The 19,788-nt window shown below is 37.5% G+C and overlaps 1 protein-coding gene across 1 annotated transcript in view; it reads right to left on the bottom strand.

The window, feature by feature from the left end:
* EVC2 (EvC ciliary complex subunit 2) overlaps positions 1-19,788 on the bottom strand; it is a 1,983,677-nt gene that overhangs the window by 465,690 nt on the left and 1,498,199 nt on the right. Inside the window, exon 17 of the mRNA XM_044056208.1 lies at positions 14,678-14,905. Coding sequence (XP_043912143.1) covers positions 14,678-14,905 — 228 coding nt within the window. The remainder of the gene's footprint in view (positions 1-14,677; positions 14,906-19,788) is intronic.

Genomic DNA, 19,788 nt, shown 5'->3' with positions numbered 1-19,788 from the left:
TAAAGCTGCATTGTCCAAGGCCAAGAATACAGCTTCCATGGGATCTGACAATATCCCTGGATGTGTTCTACATGAACTACAAAGTGAAATGGCTTCACATCTGTGTGCCCTGTTCAAGCACAGCCTCACCTCAAGCTCTGTCCCTACCGAATGATGCACTGCTACAGTCATCCCTCTCCATAAAGGGGGAGCGACTACAGACCCTGGGAATTATCTCCCCATTAGCCTGATGAGTCTGATATGTAAGGCTATGGAGCCCATCATAATGGACCTAATTAACAAGGATACAGGGAAACTCCAAACTCTAGATCCCATGCAATTCTTTTTTTGTGAAAGTTAGATCATGCTTGTTCAACCTGGTTGACTTCTTTGAGTCAGTAACCAGAGCTGTGGATGAGAACAAGGCAGTTTATACAGCCTGCCTCGATTTGGCTAAGGCCTTTGATACCATTCCCCACTCAGGAATTATTGATAAACTCACCAAACTAGGCATCAACCCCTATATCACTAGGTGGGTTGCAAATTGGCTCACAGATTGAACCCACAGTGTGAAAGTAGCAGACTCCAAGTCATACTGCTGACCAGTCACAAGTAGAGTCCCACAGGAATCGGTCCTGGGTCCTCTCCTGTTTGGCATCTACTTCTCAGAAGTCAGTGCCAACATGGAGGGACTCTGGCTGACCAAGTTCACAGACGACTGCAAGCTGGGAGACATTATTAACTCCCCAAGTTATGTAGACATCCTACAGAAAGGCCTCACTGAGACCAATGACTGGTGTCGAAACCATGGCCTTAAGCTTAATGCCAAAAAATGCATCATCATCCCCTTTGGGAAAAACTCAGTTCCCACTAATTACTGCATTGATGGGAGCACACTTAACATTGAAGGCGTTATAAGAGATCTGGGACACAGGTTGACAGCAACCTCTCCTTTGACCACCACATTGCCACTGTGGTCAGAAAGTCCTTCTATGTGGCACATCTCATTACCAAGGGTTTTGCATCCAGGAAGAAAGAGGTCATCATCTCTCTGTCTACTCTTCCCTCATTAGGCCAATCGAATATAATGCCCCATTTGGCATGTACCTCACTAGACACATGCAACAGCTGGAAAGGCCACAAAAGTACCTCATGAAGAGGATCCTAGGCCTTAAACAGATGTCCTACACGGACAGACTCAAAAAACTCTAGCTATTCTCTGTCTCGTATCATCTACTAAGAGACTATCTCTGCTTGACTTACAAAGCCATGTCTGACCCAGCTCTGTTAGAAATGCTACATATAAAGAAATCCAAATACCTCCGCACCACATGCTCCAGAGAGCTCAACCTCATTGCCACAATCAACAGAACATGCTGGAGGGACAGGTTCATAACCCAGAGACTGCCCATGCTCTGGAATAGACTTCCCATACATGTCAAGCAGAGCACCTCACTGGACCTCTTCAAGAGAAATCTTGATGAGTGGATGGGAACCCCGGGGATCACTGCAGTGGCTCTACTTGATAGAGGCACTGGGAACTAATGTCGGGCAGCACGATGCCAGGACACTTCTATGGGCTAGGCTTGTAAAGGCTCCAGGGCCATTAGCCTAGTACACACCTATGAACAAGTCATATATAATAGGTGGGAAGAATAACTTATCATCATAATGGCTACACTAAACCTATTACTTTGGAACATGAATGAATTTAGATGTATAGGCAAATAAGAAAACATACTGAATTATACTAAGAAATTAAGAGTTCAAATAGCAATACTAAAGGAGACACACTTGGAAAAAAAATGAACGAGTGAATTTGATAAAAAAGGATTCTAGGAGGGATATTCAGCACAGCATCAGGGACAAAGGAAAAGGGGAGTACTTATACTAATTGCTAGAGGAGCTTCAACAGACATAGAGGAAAACATATAGTAATGGTAGATTTGTGGTAGTAAAAGACTGCTGGAAAGAGAGGAGGGTTATGCTAGCATGTATTTATATTTCATTTAAAACTGCTACTATGGAGCTTAAGAACATTTGGGGGAAAAATCAGCTTTCAGCAGGGAATATTACTTGTAGGTGGGAGTGTAATTTGATTTGAAACAGTGAGGATGTATCTGGGGGACCTATAAGGAAAAATATAACACTGGACGGTAGACGTCTGAATAAATTTATGAAAACATATGGTACGGATGACATGAATTCAGTAGTAGGAACTATTAGAGACTTTACTATTATTCCTTAAGGTACAATGACTGGGCTATTCATGACAGAAATTATATTTCACAGGAACATATGCATTTAATTGAAACCTTTGACACACATCCAATAAAAAAATGCAAGTTAATGAAATACAAGTGAAACACTGGCATTTCCCAATCTACTTGTTAAAAAGACAGAATTTAAGGAATGGGTACTGGAAATTATTCAAGAGTTTTCAGAGAAGATAGGAATTTCTTCTGAAGTTATAGATAGTGGATGGAAAAAAATGAAAGTGGAGTTTAAAAATAGGGTAGAAATAAAAGAAAAAGAGATACACTTATTTAGAAGGGCTGACAAAACATAAGGTATTGCAGGATAAAGGGGATCTCACAGTATAAGAATTGGTGCAACTGTAGAATGTTAATGAAAACATAGGGATAACGTGCATGAGTTTAAAAAGATTGCTGTTAAGCAACTGTGTTTTGATAACAACTCCAGAGCACAAATCTTTTAGTACAATGACCTAAGCAAGAAGGTAGAAAGTTTTGTTGCTAAACTTAGGGAACCTAGAACAAGAAAAACAACCAGAGATCCTGTAGAGGTGTTAGAGATACCTTGGACATTTTATGAAAAATTGTATAAATCAAAAAGCACAAACGGAAATATTTATGGAAGACTTAGGTATAGGTTAGAGGTAGATGAAGCTCAACAATTTACACTTAAGATAGAAGGAGATGAGATAAAAACAGCGACGTATAATCAATCAGCACAAAGTCACCAGGAATGTATGTATTCCTGCAGAAGTCTGGAAGCTAGGGAAGAACGTGATAAAGACCTGGAAGGTTTTGTTTAATAGTATTTTAAAAGAAGGGAAGCACCAACATCCTAGAACAAAGCTGTGGTGGCTATAATACCTAAAGGCAGTAAAAACCCATCAGACCCAGCTTCATATACACCCATTTCAATTTTAAATCATGATAATGAAGTGTTTATGTTTATAATAGCTAAAAGAATGACAAAGATGATGCCAAAATTGATAGACATGGATCAATGTGGTTTTGTGGAGGGAAGGCACACATATCTGACAGCATTACTAGAACAACGATGTTCCAGAGGGGAAACAGAATGGAAGAGAATAGCACTGTTATTGGTGGGTGTTAATGCAGAAAAAGCATTCAACAGAGTAAGTTGGGATTTTATGAGTAGGGCAATGGAAGCATTTGCATTCCTGGATACAAAAATAAGGTTACTTAGCAGGATATATGAGGGACTGGAGGCAAAAATTTAAGTGGGAGGGTTGCTCTCTAAGTTGTATCTGAACAGAGGAATCAGACAAAGGTGTCCTCTTTCCCTTTGTAATTTGTATTATACTTAGAGCCATTGGCAAAGAAAATAAGGGACTCAGAAATTCAAGGATATAATTGGTATGGTAATTAAGAAAAGTTGGCTTTATTATGCAGATAAAAATATTGTGTACCCAGTAAAACCAAAAAAGTATATTTCAGTGATGTGGGCCATTCCGAAACAGTTTCAAGTCATTTTGGGATATACAATTAATTAAGACAAAACAAAGGCTATAATTGAAAACTATATGCCCACGCATGAACTGATTCAGCAATACCCATATTTATGGTATATGATAAAATGAAGTATTTAGGGGTATGGTTTCAAAGGGATTCTGTTATGGTAGCTAAGGATATGTGGGAAGAGACTAAAAAGATAATACAACAACTGAGAAACTGGAAGCTCTTGTTTACATAAATGGATAGCAAGATACAAGCACTGAAAATGTTTTTAGGCCTTCAGTTTTATATACAGGTCAAGCATATTGTTATCAACCAGATGACAAGTGTGGACAGTAATTAATAAAGAGTTGAAAGATTTTATCTTGGAGGGGAAGAGGGCAAGGGTCAAGTGGGATAATCTGATTCTTCCACCAGAACAAGGTGGTTTAGGACTGAATGATTTGAAGGGATATTTTAGATCTACAGTTAAAGCTCATACACATAACACAAGCAGAAAACTTTAACTCAAAGTGGAAAGGGATGATGATGAAGCAGGGGGAGGAATTCAAGAAATAAGGATGAAGCAAGACACATACATTGAAAAAATAAGGAGAAATTGGGATTTGGGGTACAAATTCTTAAGAAGAATAACAACAAACATACAAAATATTAATATTACATTTATAAAGTAGCAGAAAGTATTCTAAGATCTAAGCCAGCAAGAGAATGGAGAAAGGAGTTTCTGATGATACATGGGATTGCAATTAGGAGTACAGAAAATAGAGGGGTCTGGAATTTACTAGATAAAACTGGCAAATGAACCAAGGTGATGGGAGCAAATAACTAGAGAGAGAAAGGTAGTAGAGTGGGAACAGCCCAAGAAGACATTTGGACTGCAAGCTAGAGACGGCCTTCCCTATTAGGGATTGATGTCAGAGTATAGGCAAACAGAAAGGGATAGGGGAATCCTAAGTAAAAGACCTGCTCTGGTAGAGGTTTTAGTTGAATCTAGAATACAAGCTGATGTTAAATAAGGGGAAATTAACAGAGCATATAAAATATTGTACAATAAATATTAGAATTAAAGGAGATTAGAAAAGATTGGGAAGAGAGATTGGATAAGTGTTTGACTAGGCATTTTTATACCCCAATCAGACTCAAAATAATTTTTCCTGAAGTAGATGGCAAATGCTGGAGGTGAGATGGGAAAAAAGAGGTAACTGGGAACAATGGAATGTAATGTGTTGGCAGACTTTATAAATTCCCTACAGAATACTCTGTCAGAAATATTGGGTGAGCAAATGGGTGTAACTAAGGAAATTATTTTTTGAGTTGGAATACAGGATCTGAATTGCCTAGACATTGTAAGGTCTTTTTAGGTTTAATCTTGCTGTCTGCAAAAGAAAGCAATTGCTAGAAAATTGAAATCAAAGCCTACACCAACTGTATTTGAAGTAGTCAATATTGTAACAGAGGTAAAAGAATTGGAAATGGAGTCTTCAGAAAAGGGTAGAAACAAATTACGTAGAAAAAATGGAAATTGTTGGAACAATACATGCAGAATAAAGTTTTGGAGGAGTGAGGTTGAACAGAAGCAGGAATTGATCGATTAATGTTGGATTGATAACTGTATAAAAAAAGTAACTGTGAACACTTTAACATGGTTTGTTTGCTTTTATAAAAATGTATGTTTACTGATGTCTTAAGTGATAATTCAATAAAGGTGTTAAAAAAAGAAAGGGAGAATAGAGTTAATGTAGAAGAAGTAGATGCTGTGGAGATATAAGTAGAAGTTGCAAGGTTAAGAAAGGTAACAGAGACCTGTAAGATGAAAGAAGGGATTAGATAATGTGTAGTGGGTTTAGAGCAGTAATGACGAAGTAAGGTGAATCACAGTGGATCAGTGTATCAGGTGTATGGGAAGTAAAGATACTAAGCAGTTGGAGATATCAGTTTATGTGGCATATCCTTTAGATGGGCAGTTGCATTCAAACTGTTTTATTAAGTGTTGCTTGAAGTGTGGCCTGAACATGGAGTACTTTGTGTGATCAGTTAAATCATAAGGAAGTAACTGCCACAGTGATGGGGCTAATACAGAGAAGCAATGGCTAGCACAGTGCAGTTTGAGAGCAGCGGTTTGTAGGGAAGTCCAGCTCTGGCTTGGTTTCATAGGTCATAGGTTTGAATGGCAGTAAAATGTTTGGAAGAGAGTGGGGAGGAGGTGTCAAGTTTGAGTATTTTGAAGAGTAATGAACCAAGAAGATTTGATCTGGCTTGTACTGGAAGCTACTTAAGAGTACACCAGTGGTGTTCATTCTGCGGTAAGTTAACTATGAACAGATGTACCTTTTTTGAGATGGTCTGAAGGGTGGCAGCGCTTCTGCCAGAGGCCAATGCAAACAAGGGGAAATTAAGAAATTAAATATCTACTGCTATGGTAAGTTTAAGAAATTGTCTGTTTAGTTCTTCTTGGTGAGCATATCGTTCTAAGGCTACAAGGTATGCCTAAAGGTCTTCCTGTCTAGTTAATAGCTTAATAGATGGAACTCACTTTGATATGTCCATGAACTTGGCCATCACCACCATCCCCATAGTTGCTGCAGCAGCATTTGAATAGTTGCTCCACCTTCATCTTGACATAACACAGAAGTTTTCCACACCGCACAAAACAGAACTTCCATTTCAGATGATGACACAGTTATGTCTCAGCCAAGGGAAAATGTGCTCAAATTTCTGGTACAGAAATTTGTGTGACAGTTTTACCAACTGTCCCCACCAATGTGGTATTACAACATGACAAAGTCACTTTGTCTAGAAAATAAAAAAGGTCGATTGTGCAGGTTCATCTTCAGAATATGAATAAAAGCAAAACTTCTATAGTCTCTCATACCAATTTAGGCTTAGGCCCAAAGTAAACTGTTAGATTCCACCTGGCTGTATTCTTTAACAGAATATCTCCATCATCTCTCAGGGTGTGACAGCTTCACTCTTTTCTTCCACAGTATACCTACCAGAACCACGGCTCTAGGCCCAGACTCTCTCTGCAGTAAAAGCCACAGCCCTCTTTTTCTACGTTAAATTCACTCAGGTTAATTGTTCATCACTAGCATAGTTTAAAAGGACCTCTCTCATGCAAAGACATAGGTTTCTTTTTCCTAAAGAACACTAATTAATATTTATATGCAACAATATTTACAAAAAATGATTTAGCTCATCAAATCACAACATTGTGTACAAAATTCTTTACACAAAATCAAGTTTTGACACATCCTGGGGCAAGATTCACCTCACCATATGTTATATTTCCGAACTTTAGTAGATACATATTGGTCAGAGTTTAAATTGTTTCAAATTAATGTCCTGAGATACTGATGGTACTAGTTTTTATGAGTTAAATTATTTTATAGTCATAATTTATGTCTTTTGTCATGCCTCAATATACTATATAGCCCACTTTCCATGTCAGGCTACTGCCAGAATTAAAATCATTAAGATGTAGATCTTCTTGGCTAGAAAGTAAAACTTACCTACCAGTAGATGTTCATATAGATCACTATGCAGTAGCCTTAAGTTACATGGGATGACCTTGCCAAGGACCAGACCAACCAGCCACACTTGAAAGCTTTACATCACCTTGTATGCACCCTAGCCACTGCCCTGCATGATAGAAATATGAAAAGCTAAGTGCCCAGGGCACCCACATTTCAGAGCTTTTTTGTCTCAGGAGAAGAATGTTAGAGCTGTGATAGGATGTGTAGTAATACAAATTCTACACTCTGGCAAAAAAATAGCAAAAATAGAGTGATCAAGGAAGGGAATGGCTACTGCAGCAATGATCTATTTGAACATTTACTTTTATGGTAAGTTTTAGTTACACAGCCATACTAGTACTATGCTCATCATTAGATCACTGCTGTATGAACCTTAAGCTCTATGGGAGGAGTACCAAAGATTAGAAAGAAAAGAAGGCCAGTAGAGGAGTATCCTGAAGATCCAGCAAAATATACCTAGCAAGCCTGCACTAGACCTACAGAAAAAAACTAATGTACAGTGCATGGTGAAGATATATGTAGAATATCAAATTATTGCCTCTAAAATATTTATAGAGTCCACTCCTTTTCAATAAGTTAAAACAAAGCTACAGCCCTGGAAAAGTGTGCCTTGCCTTTGGCTGGAATTGACTTGTTACTGTGAAAATAATACCTGGCAATAGCATGAACAAGATTAAGAAATCGACTGTTTAGACACTTGCTTCTCCTCTTTTTCTTAATTTCATAAGAGACAAACAGGTGATCAGCATTTCTGAAGACTTTAGTCCTACCAATGCAGTATTTGAGTTGCCCAAGGACATCCAGTGTATACAAATTCTATCTCCCTCATTTTAAAGTTCTGGAAAGAAAAAATAGGGAGATGAATAGCCTGGTTAAGTAAAGTCTGAATAGGACTTAGGCAAACAAAGTAACCCTGTCCTCAAGCTCAATGACATAGCGGGTGGCTCACCATAAAAGCTTGTGACTCAGACATTAATCCAGCAGAATTCAGAACAATGACCATCACTGTTGCCCAAGACTAGGAACTTCAAAAACAGCCTAATGAGCAGGTTCCAAGGAGTAAGTGCAATTGTTTTCAAACAAGTATTAACATCCAAAGAGGAAGCCCCCAGTGTTCTACTTAGGAGGATCTAAATAACCTCTTTTTAACTTTCTCACAGGAGACAGTGTGGAAAAGGGGAGAAGATCTCAGGGCAGACAGGCAGCATCAAGAGGGACTTCCAAGATGGGTGTACATTGAGTAACAGTTTAACTCTAGATCTCCCAGTGTGAAAACAGAAACTTAACAGAGAAGGCCAGTAGACTTTTGTGTTTATGGGTAAATTTCAGTAACTGGCAAGTAAGTGCACTGCCTGGATGCCATGAAAAAAGAAATACAGAGCACTTGGAAAAATCAGCTACAAAAGTGATGAAGAAACACTGACTGGGGAAAGTTCTGTAGCTGTTCAGCAAAATGCAATGCAACATCCAAACACAATTTCCAGTAATCCACAGGAAGATACAAGACAACTGCACACAGACCTGGTTAAAATAAATGAAACACTGATGGAGTATATCAAAACAAACAACAAAAGTTTGGAAAAATGGAAGGAGCTTTAAACAGATATTCAGTTGAGGTGATAAAGCTGCAAAAATCAGAGGCTGAAATGAGGAAAAGGCTGGCTGAATATGAGACCGCTCAGGAAGAGATGTTTAAAAAAACAGAATTAGAGGACAGAGTTACTTAGGGGAAAACCTGAGATTTAAAGCTATACCAGAGAAGCTGGAAGGAACAGACTGCATTAATTTTAATGAAAGCACACATAAGCAACTGGACTCATATTCCACAGCATTAGTTGTAAGTTGAAAGTGCACATCATGTGTATGCCCCAAACCTGGCTATGAGAAAGTAACCTAGACTTTTAAGACTAAAGCTGCAATCTTACCAGAAGGAGTTGATTCTGATGGAACTGGCAGAAGGACAAAATAATAAATGTGGGAGACAGCAGAGTATTTCTGGAGAATGATTACTCATAGTAAACCAGGCAGAGGAAAAGTAAATTCATCCCACTATTCAGGGAATGCTGAGATGCAGGTGTGAGATTCAAACTGCTATACCCAGCTGCCTTCAAGATATTCTTCCCTGGAGGGGCAAAACAATTTCTGACCAAGTCCATCAAAAAGTCAGTTATCAAACAGAAAGAGATTCTGCTTCTTGTTCTTCTGGAAATAAAGACCACAAAGAAACTATGAAACCTTTACACTGTTGCAATGGAAAATGTTGGAGAGAAGGAAGGGGGTATGAGAGTTAAGTAAAAGAATCAACAGTACATTGGAATCAACAGTACATTGGAAATGAAGCAAAGACAGGGTTTGAAAGATGGAGATGAATAGTAATAAAACCAGTAACAATGTGGGATTACAATGCAATAATTATATTTGTGAAATATGAAAGAACAAGAAAATCTGGAAATATTGGAAGTTTTCAGAATCTGTTGGACTTTTTAGGGACTCTAAAGTATGTGCTCTGCTTCATGACATTAATGTTCAGAAAAATGCTTTGGGGAGGGGAAGAGTGGGGAGAACGTTACCTGTAAGTAAAAAAAAAAACTTTTTTTTCTTAATAGTACTATATTCATGGTGTATGGTTTTCTTTGCGTGCTATAAAGTAAAGTTTTGTCAGTTATTTTTAAGGGTAATGGGAAATGTAAATAAGTGCACTGCTCTTTTTTCCCCCTTTCTCCCTTCTCTCTTTCTTCTTGTTCAGTTTTAAGAAATGTGGGCACTGCTATGTAAAAAAAAGCCTGGTTAAAACAACATGACAAAAGAAAACTTAATGTGATTTTTGTCATTCTTGCTTGGGGGAATGACTGGATTAAGGACCTAAGATTGATTTAGTAACACATTTTAAGATAAAGTAAGTAAATGAAAAAGAATATTGAATATTATGAGACTTTTTCTAGCAAATTAATGTATGCTTAGTACAATTCTGTATCTGGCTCTCATATCTCCATGGAAACAATCTGATAAAGAGAAATTGGAATTGGCTATCTGGTTCCCTTGTCTCCATTATGAAGGCAATCTGATGAGGAGAAATTGGTTACAGTCTGGTTGAGAGTGGCTGGGAAAAAAGAAAAGAGAAACGGCTAAGAGATGATGTTCTCTGAAAGCATTCAGGGGTTTTCCAAGCTGGCAGAGCTATGAAGATAAGCCAAAAACAGTTAGCACTTAGTAGAAGCACAGGCTGTATCAGGTGTCTTATCATGGATAACGTTTCTTTTAGTTTAATTCAGGTCTGTAATTGTGGGTGTCAGTTTGGGAATTTGCTCCTATTATGAGGGTAAAATGTCAATATTTGAAGATGTATGTAGTTTTGTGGTTTAGTATTGAATTAATAAGTTTTAGGGTGGGTATTTTTTTTTAGGGATTTCAATAAAACAAAAAAAAAATTGTAAGGTGTGCCATAGGCTCAAATGGATATGACAAGAAACAATTATATAAAAGTTCAACCTGACAAAATTGTATGCATGTAACACAAAAGTTGGAACTAGACATTTAACAAAAATAGCGTTATACATAAAAGGTGGGAATAATAACTTCTGAATACAATGATGCTTTCTGTAATGTCCTTAAATGCCAATACTCTCACAGATAAATGCAAAAAAGGAAGAACAGTGAACTATACTAAAATGTAGAGTGCAAACAGCTATTTTAGGGGAGACACACTTGGAAAGAACTGAACATATGAATTTGATAAAGAAAGTTTTTTAGGATGGTTCTTCAACAGAATATCTGGGACAAAGGAAAAGAGGAGTACTTATATTAATTGCAAGAGGAGCTCCAATAGTGAAAGAATAGGATAAAAAAGATAATAATGGCAGATTTGTAGTGTTAAGGGACTACTAGCAAGGGAGAAAGATTACATTGGCATGTATTTATATTCCAACTAAAATTGCTATAAAAAGCTTAAAAAATACTAGGAGAAATAATCGGTTTTCAGCAAGGAATATTACATACAGGTGGGGAATTAACTTGATTTTCAGCAGTGAATATCTGTTTGGGGGGCCCAGAAGGGAAAGTATAACAAGGGAGAGTAGATTTTTTTAAGAAATTTATAAAAATATTTGCCAAGGAAGATGTGAATTCAGTAACAGGAGTTCGAAGTGAATTTACATATTATTCCCCAAGTTATAAAAACTGGGCTTGGCTAGACAGAATTTACATTTCACAGGAACATGTGCATTTAATTGAAGGTCTTGCTACGCACCCAATAACTATTTCAGATCATGTGCCAATAATAACCAAAATAAAAACACAGGGCAATGAAATAAAAATGAGACACTGGAGCTTTCCCATCTATCTGTTGAAAAGAGAGGAATTTAAGGAATGGGCAGTGGAGATTATTCAGGAACTATTCAAGAGGATAGAAATTATTTCTGAAAATATAGCTAGGGAGTGGGATAAAATTAAGGTGGAGTTTAAAAATAGGATGGAAATAAAAGAAAGGGAGCTATGGTTAAGTAGTAAAAATAATTATTTAGAGGGAATGACAAATGTTAAAGTATTGCAGAATAGGGGGAATCTCACAGAACAACAAAATGCTAAGCAGAAAAATAAGGGATTACCTTGATAATATACATGAATTCAGAAAGACTGCTGTTAAGCAACTGCTTTTGATAATAACGCTAGAGCTCAAAACTTTTAGCATAACAACTCAGGCAACAGAAAATACAAAGGGCTGCCATCAAGCTTCGGGAGCCTATAACAAGGAAGGTAACAAGTGATCCTGTAGGGGTATTATAAATATTTCAGAAATTCTATGAAAATATGTATAAAGCAGAGAAATATGGTAATCAAGAAAACATACAAATGGAAATGTTTATTGAACAATTAAATATGCCAAGGTTAGAGGTAGATGAGGCTTATTTACTAATGGTTAGGATAGGAGGAGATAAAAATTGTGATGTATAACCAAATCGACAGGAAAGTCCCCAGGAATAGATGGCATACCTGTGAAAGTTTGGAAGCTAGGAGGGAAAAAACTGACAAAGATCTGGAAGGTTTTGTTTAACTGCATTTTAAGAGGAGAAGTACCACCAACATCCTGGAAGAAAACAGTGGTAGCTGTAATACCTAATGACATTAAACATCTATCAGATGCAGCGTCATATAGGCCCATTTCAATAGTAAAACATGATTATAAAGTATCCATGTCTATAATGGCTAAAAGAATTGCAAAAGTAATGCCAAAATTGATAGATATGGATCCATGTGGTTTTGTGGAAGGGAGGCAAACGTGACAACATTAACAGAACACTGATGATTCAGAGGGAAGCAGAATGTAAGAAAATACCATTGTTGTTGGTGGGTCTTGATGCAGAGAAAGCATTTGCCAGAATATGCTGGGACTTTATGAGCAGGGCAGTGGAAACATTTGCATTTCCTGAAAAAAATATTAGGTTGATTAGGAGGATATATAAGAGATCAGAGGCAAAATTGAAGTGGATGGGTCCTCTCTGATAATTTCTGCTTAAGCAGAGAAACCAGGCAGGGGTGTCCTTTTTCACCTTTACTATTTGCATTATATTTAGAACCATAATTCAAGGATATAATTGGTATGGTAGTCAAGAAAAGCTGACTCTATTTGCAGATGATATAATTTTATACCTGACAGAACCCAGAAAGAGACATTACATTGTTGTGGAACATTTTGAGACAGTTTCAAATCTTTTTGGGATACCAAATTAATGAAACTATAAGAAAGGCAATAGCAATAAATTATGTACCCATATATAGAATGGTTCAGCAATATCCACAGTTATGGGGACATAACAAGATGAAGTATTTAGGAGCATGGATTAAAAATGATTCTGGGGTGGCAGCTAAGGATATGGGGAAGAGACTAAACAAAAGATAATACAAAAACTGATAAAATGGAAGCTTTGTTTTATGGATATGGGTAGTAAGATACAAGCAGTTAAAATGTTTTTAGTCACATTAGTCTCATACAAAGGTCAGGCATATTTTTATCAAGCAGAGGAGAAGTTCTAGACAGCAATCAAAAAAGAGCTGAATTACTTTGTCTGGGAGGGGAAGATGGCAAGAGTCAAGTGGGATAAGCTGATTCTTCCAGTAGAACAGGGGGATTGGGATTACCCGATTTGAGGGGGATATTTCAGAGCTACAGAGTTAAGGCTCCTATACATAGCACAAGCAGAAAACTATAATTTAATGTGGAAAGGGATGATGATGATGATTTCAAAGCTGCTGAGAGAATCTACAAAACTAAATGGCATTTCTCAATTTATTCTGACTTACATTGTGCTTGTATTTGATTAACTGTACTGTTTTATTAACTTGCATTACATTCTGCACTGTATTTTTCACTGTTTACTGTTAAATTGTTTAAATGAGTGTGAACTGTTCTGCTGTTATATTTAAATGTGTATCTGTTCTCCTGTGTTATACCAACCTAAACCCTGGCTTTCTCTTCTAAACTTTTATTGCCCCAATGATTCATCATTTAAGGGTCTGAGATCCTGGTTTTACTGAATCTTGCTGAAGAACACTGACATGCTCCCATCAGAAATGTCCTGAAGTTTTATAGGGTATTCAGACTTGGGCCATGCCCTATGCCTTAGTCAATGTATGTTTATGTACATCCGTAGCATTCAAGGTGCTCAGCAATTCCATATGTAATGGAGCATTGCAAACTCTCATCTGTTTTAAAGTAGGATATGCTAATAAATATGTATCTAAATCAGGAGTTAAATAGAGCAATTCAACTTGTTAGTCCATTTTTACGATTATGAGAGACAGAATACTGCAAGTTCCTACAGCCAGCCTATGACTACAAGGTAAAAAAAATATGCTGGCCATTGTCATAGGCATGAATTGCAGGTACAATCCAACAGTGCCTTAGGATAAAATGGAAGCAGCCTGCTGACGAATTCTACCTGTGTAGTTTAAGCACTAACTTCTTTATTTTATTACATCATAAAACCAGTGTCTTACAGCTTTAGTGCTCTTTTTAATCTGAGGCTTTTATTACCACTACTCTGTTTCTTCAGGAATGTCACTAATATATAACATTAGATTTTTCCTTGTTTTACTATGCAAAAAACTATACATATGTAACTGCTGACAGTAACTCTTCAAATACTTCACACTTTTTAAGATGAAAATCAGCCTGTAGGGTTTATGCATCTTACTTAATTATTCTTCAAAACTGCTTAAGTAATACATTTAATTATACTGCAAACAATTTAAGTTCTCATTTTACAGACTTTAACAAGTTTTAGCACTTGTGAATAACCTCAGAGATAAGCAAATATTTCAGACTCCATGGGTTCCTTTTCATTTACACTCTGAAGGACAAGTGAGGTCCATGTAATCTTTGAAAAAAGAAATAATTTACGATACAAACATGTTAATACATAATTTTAATTAAGTACTCACATGGATGTGTCCCTCGATAATACGTGCACTATCTGACCCCATCAATGGCTTTGATACATTCAATTCTTCTAGCAATAAAGACTGCAAATGAAGTAAAGCAGCAGAAATTTCTAGGGTCCTTGAACTTTTGTCAGCCTTTTGGAACTGTAAACCAGCAATGTGAACTCCAAGTTTTTCCTCCAGGAGCTTTTGTTGATGGGTTCTTTCCAGAAGAAGCTCACTGTTAGCCTGCAAATGACATTCATGAGTAAGTTTTGTAAATCAAAGAGATTTCATGTGGATATTGTATACACATCAAAAACAAGTACAATGAAAATCATTTTACAACTGCATGCTAGAATGTAAAGACAATGCAGACAAATAGTTGCACTGTACTTAAGAAAGGATTATAATGCACTGAATATACACAAATGACAATATTAAAATACAAAGCCATGGAAACAAAGAGCAAACAAAATAATTAACCAGCATACAAACCGAAGACTAGAAACAAATTCATTTATACAGCAAAATAGAATCCATAGTCCTTTTGACCTGAAAATAACAATTAAGCTACTTCATCTGCCACAAGAGAAGAGAAGGAACACATCAACAAATCTTTGTCTTGAAAATACCAAACTTGTGCGTAGCAGCTTCAAATCTCACCTTTAAAATTGTGACATGGCATATAGCAACTGGCATGTTTCCATAAGATGAAACTCAGTAAGTACATACTGAAGAATGATTATCCAAAGAGCAGAAATGAAGCATTTGCTCACCTTTGGGCAAAACTCATATTTAGAAACAGTTAAGATTACAGACAAGGAAATAGCTGTGGTCCAGTGGTTATGCAGTTGAACTAGAAAAACGCAATGATTTCTCCACATGAATTCTGATGGCTAAGGTATATGTCACCACTTCTAATGCACAAGCCCAGCGATTTCTAAACTTCGATAATACGAACATCCTGAAACAGTTGGTTCATTCTCCTACAAGGCATACAAAAATCCTTGACCTTGTACTCAAGAACATGGGTGAACAATGTTCATCACCGAATGTAATGTCTTCACTTATCATATCTGACCATAAGCCAGTATTACTTGAAATAAAAATTAAATCCTGGGATCCAGTGAAGCCATAAACCCTTAGGAACTATTCCAAGGCCACCCTCTCTCTACTAAGCTGTACCTTGGTTAAATTCTAAGTCCCCTCAAACCCTGTAAGCACCATAGCATATCCTGACCTACTTACAATACTGATAGCTGCACAGAGTGAGTTATGCCCACTCATATGAAGAATAATATAAACGCAAAAGACAAGCCAGCCTGGTTGACTCACAATATCAATTGGTTATACAACAAAAGAAAACAAATCTTGACCAAATGGAGGAGGAACAAAGCCATACATACTAAAAGCCCCCCGTCCAATCTAAACAGGCAGATAAGAGGATTCATTAATATTTCAGAGGCTAAATTTGACGGAAAAATAGCTTTTCAGGCAAAGGACAACCACAAAGCTTTTTACGGCTCTATCTGTAACCTCAGGGGAAATACACAACGATAAGGATAACTTACTGTATATGGCATCACCCGCACTTAACCGGAGGCCATTGCCAGCTTTTTGGCTGACAGGTTCAGCTCAAATTTCTCTCCCCACACCTCCATATCTCCCTAAAAATTACTAGGGAACAGATCATCAATGCACTTTCCAAGGCCAAAAACACTGCATCGATGGGTCCCAATAACATCCCAGAATGTTTAATAAATAGCATGAAACATGACCTCTCTGGTCCACTTGAATCACTTTTCAACTGGAGCCTTCAGTTAGGTTTTGTCCCCAAGGAATGGAGGATTGTTACACTCATTCTCCTGCACAAAAGAAGTCCAACCACTGATCCAGGTATCTACAGATCCATAAGTCTTACCATCCTCATATGTAAGGCCATGGAAAGAATAATCATGGACATGATAAATGAGGATACAGGTAACCTGCAAACATTGGACCCATCACAGTTCAGCTTTGTTAAAGGACAGTCATGTCTATTAAATCTGGTTGACTTTTCTGAGAGGGTCAACAAAGCATTCGATGAAGATAAGGCTGTGCACACAGCTTACCTTGACCTGGCCAAGACATTTTATACAATACCCCATTCAGGCCTCATAGACAAGCTCACTAATTTATGTATCAACCCTATTATCATCCACCGGATAGCCAACTGGCTCACTGATAGGACCCAGGAGGTCAAAATAGGTGAGGCCACTTCCACCAACAGGTCAGTCCTCCAGGGCTTGGTACGGGGCCTGCTCCTTTTTGGCACCTATTTCTCTGAAATGGAAGCAAATGCTGAAGGTTTATGGCTGACTAAGTTTGCAAATGATTGCAAAGTGGGAGTTATCACTGACTCACCTGCAGATACTAGCATTCTTCAAAAAGGTCTATCTCTAACTAACAAATGGTGCCAAAGCCATGGTCTGAAACTCAATGCTAAGAAATGCATAACTGTACCCATTGGGAAGTCAACTATCCAAATTAATTATCTTATTGATAATACACTCCTCAGAATCGACCCAGTGGTCAGGGATCTGGGTACACACAAAGACAATAGCCTTACTTCAACCACAACATGGCCACAGTGGTAAGGAAACCCTTTTATGTTGCACAACTTATAAGTAAGTGCATGACATCTAGGTCCAAATAAGTCATTATCCCACTGTACTTCATCCTTATCAGACCAGTCACAGAGTACAATGCTCCTTTTGGTAAGTACTTGATCCGGCATATGCAGCAGCTGGAGTGACCTCAGAGGTTCCTTACAAAAAAGAATACAAGGCATAACAAACCTGCCTTATGCAGAACCCCTTAAAAGCTTTTCCCTCTACTCGGTCTCCTATAGATTGTTGAAGGTTGATCTATGCCTGGCTTACAAGGCATCCGTAAACTCCACAGTTATGAATCTCCTACATATTCATAAGTCAGAGTACCAGAAATACAAGGTTTAGGGACCTGACTTTTGTCTGTCACTTAAACAGAACATGCTGGACAGACAGATATGTGCCCCAGAGACTGCCCCTCCTGTGGAACAGGCTCCCCATCCATGTGAGGCTGAGTTGGTTTATTACCCAGTTTAAGCACTACCTAGACCAGTGGATGGAAAACAGGAAGTTTACACTAGGACTGGCACCCACGTCCCTTATGGACAGAGATGGCTTATGAATGCCTGGCTCTCAATGTCATATTTGGATACAGGATATCATTACTCTTTCAGAAAAACTTGGCTAGGCTTAGCCTAATAACAATCTATGAATGCAATTTCTCTTCCTCGTTGTGTATATATGATTTAACTTGCATGCATTAATGCACTCCTAAAGAGCTCCTCTGTTACTATTCCCTTTTACTACTCATTTCCATAATGCAGTGATAGTGACCTATCTGCTGCTCTCTAGACAAGAAACTGCAGTCTCTTAATATAGGACCATAACTTGAAATAGGCCATGAACTATATACAGTACAAGCAACTTAATGAGAAATTTTATGGAAACCTGTTGTATAGTGAAGCAGGACTGTAGAACGGAGACTCTGTGGAGAAAGCTACCTAAATTGTATTTTTCTGCAGTTTTAAAAGTTTTCTTTGAGGTGTCAGAAGCTCTTTAATTAATTAATCTAAATGATAAATCCTGCCAAAGCTCTCCCCTAAGGAGAAGAGACAGCTATTGTACAGTTATGAAAAATGACTGACACCAAAATTAAACTTGCTGATATGGTGCAGAGATGAAGAGACACTAAAAATATAAAAAAAGAAACTGCAACCCCAGGTCCATTATTTATATATAATTGGATGAGATTATCCTTTCAGCTTTTTATTCTCATCAGACCAACTTTCAAGAAGCAAATGTTATGTATAATGAAGATCAGATATGCTCTGCTCACTATATTGATAATGAAAAAAAGCACAAAAATCACTACAGAATTCTCCAAGGTATCCAAGTGTCTTGCAAATAAGTTCAATTATTAAAACACTTTACAGATCTCTGCCAAACTGTTTCTCAAATAAATGTCTAATTTAGTTGTGTATTGTGGCTGCTTGCAACAAATCTAAAAGATTTCAAGTGACAAGATAAATAAAGCATGATATTTATAATTGCCATTTAGATTTTAATTCAGACAAGCAGTGTTTGGTCATGTTGCAGTGAAATCCATCAGTGAAAGCATCATATCATTACTTTAGATATTGCATAAGTGTCCCCCAACCACCATTTTTCTTACTGAATGAGAATGCTCTCACGAGTACACTTTAACAGAGATAAGGAAGTATTCTCATACTAGCCATTTGTTCTTGAAATTATGCCGAGAGATATATAGTCCCAGAGCTTTAAGAAAGATGTCTGCAGAACATGTTATTGGCATACTTTTTTTCTAGAAACTAATGCTTAGGGTAAATGACTGGACAAAAAAAAAAAAAAACACTACAGTCTCTTCCTAACTAAACTGTAACTCTGTGCTGGAAGACAATACATCTCTGCAGTTACAAAGATAACTGGGATACCCAGGAATTTGAATGTCAAAGCAAGTGCTGGCCTGGTAGCATCACAGACTAGGAGCCTTCAAAAGTTCTCCCATATAACTATAACACCAAGCAAGAGAAATAAAAACAAGGTAGCTACTGAGTGGCATGGATTTCCAATGGCAGACAGTGACTTAAAGGCAAAGGGGACTGCAGGAAGCAATTAATGGATAAGGCTAAGTGAAATGGGTTGGTGCTATAGTTTAGCAGGTCGATGACTCTTTACCTGTGATTAAACAACAGCTGGCATCAATCACATTCACCCACAGACTGCGTCAATGCCCCCTCATTCTAATCATTTTATGGATGATATGTACCACAGATGATCAACTGTGATCTACAGGGACAAACCTAAGAGACACAAAGCCCTAAAAACAACACCATGGCACCTCCATCTGCTGCTCTCAGTCTCTCCACACTATCCTAAGTAACCATTTTTTCCTTCCATACAATCTGTTTACTTCTTTCTTGTTTTTTTTTTTTTTTTACATTTCTTTGTCCCCTTCAAATCCCCTCCTCATCTTTATCTAGGGGGATTAATGATACCGCATACTTTAAGGTACATTTTATT

Source organism: Protopterus annectens, chromosome 14.part0 (assembly GCF_019279795.1).
Source record: "Protopterus annectens isolate FY-2018-M chromosome 14.part0, PAN1.0, whole genome shotgun sequence".
NCBI lineage: Eukaryota > Metazoa > Chordata > Ceratodontiformes > Protopteridae > Protopterus > Protopterus annectens.
The sequence above is the reverse complement of the archived record's forward strand: the minus strand, read 5'-3'. Positions and strand labels throughout refer to the sequence as shown.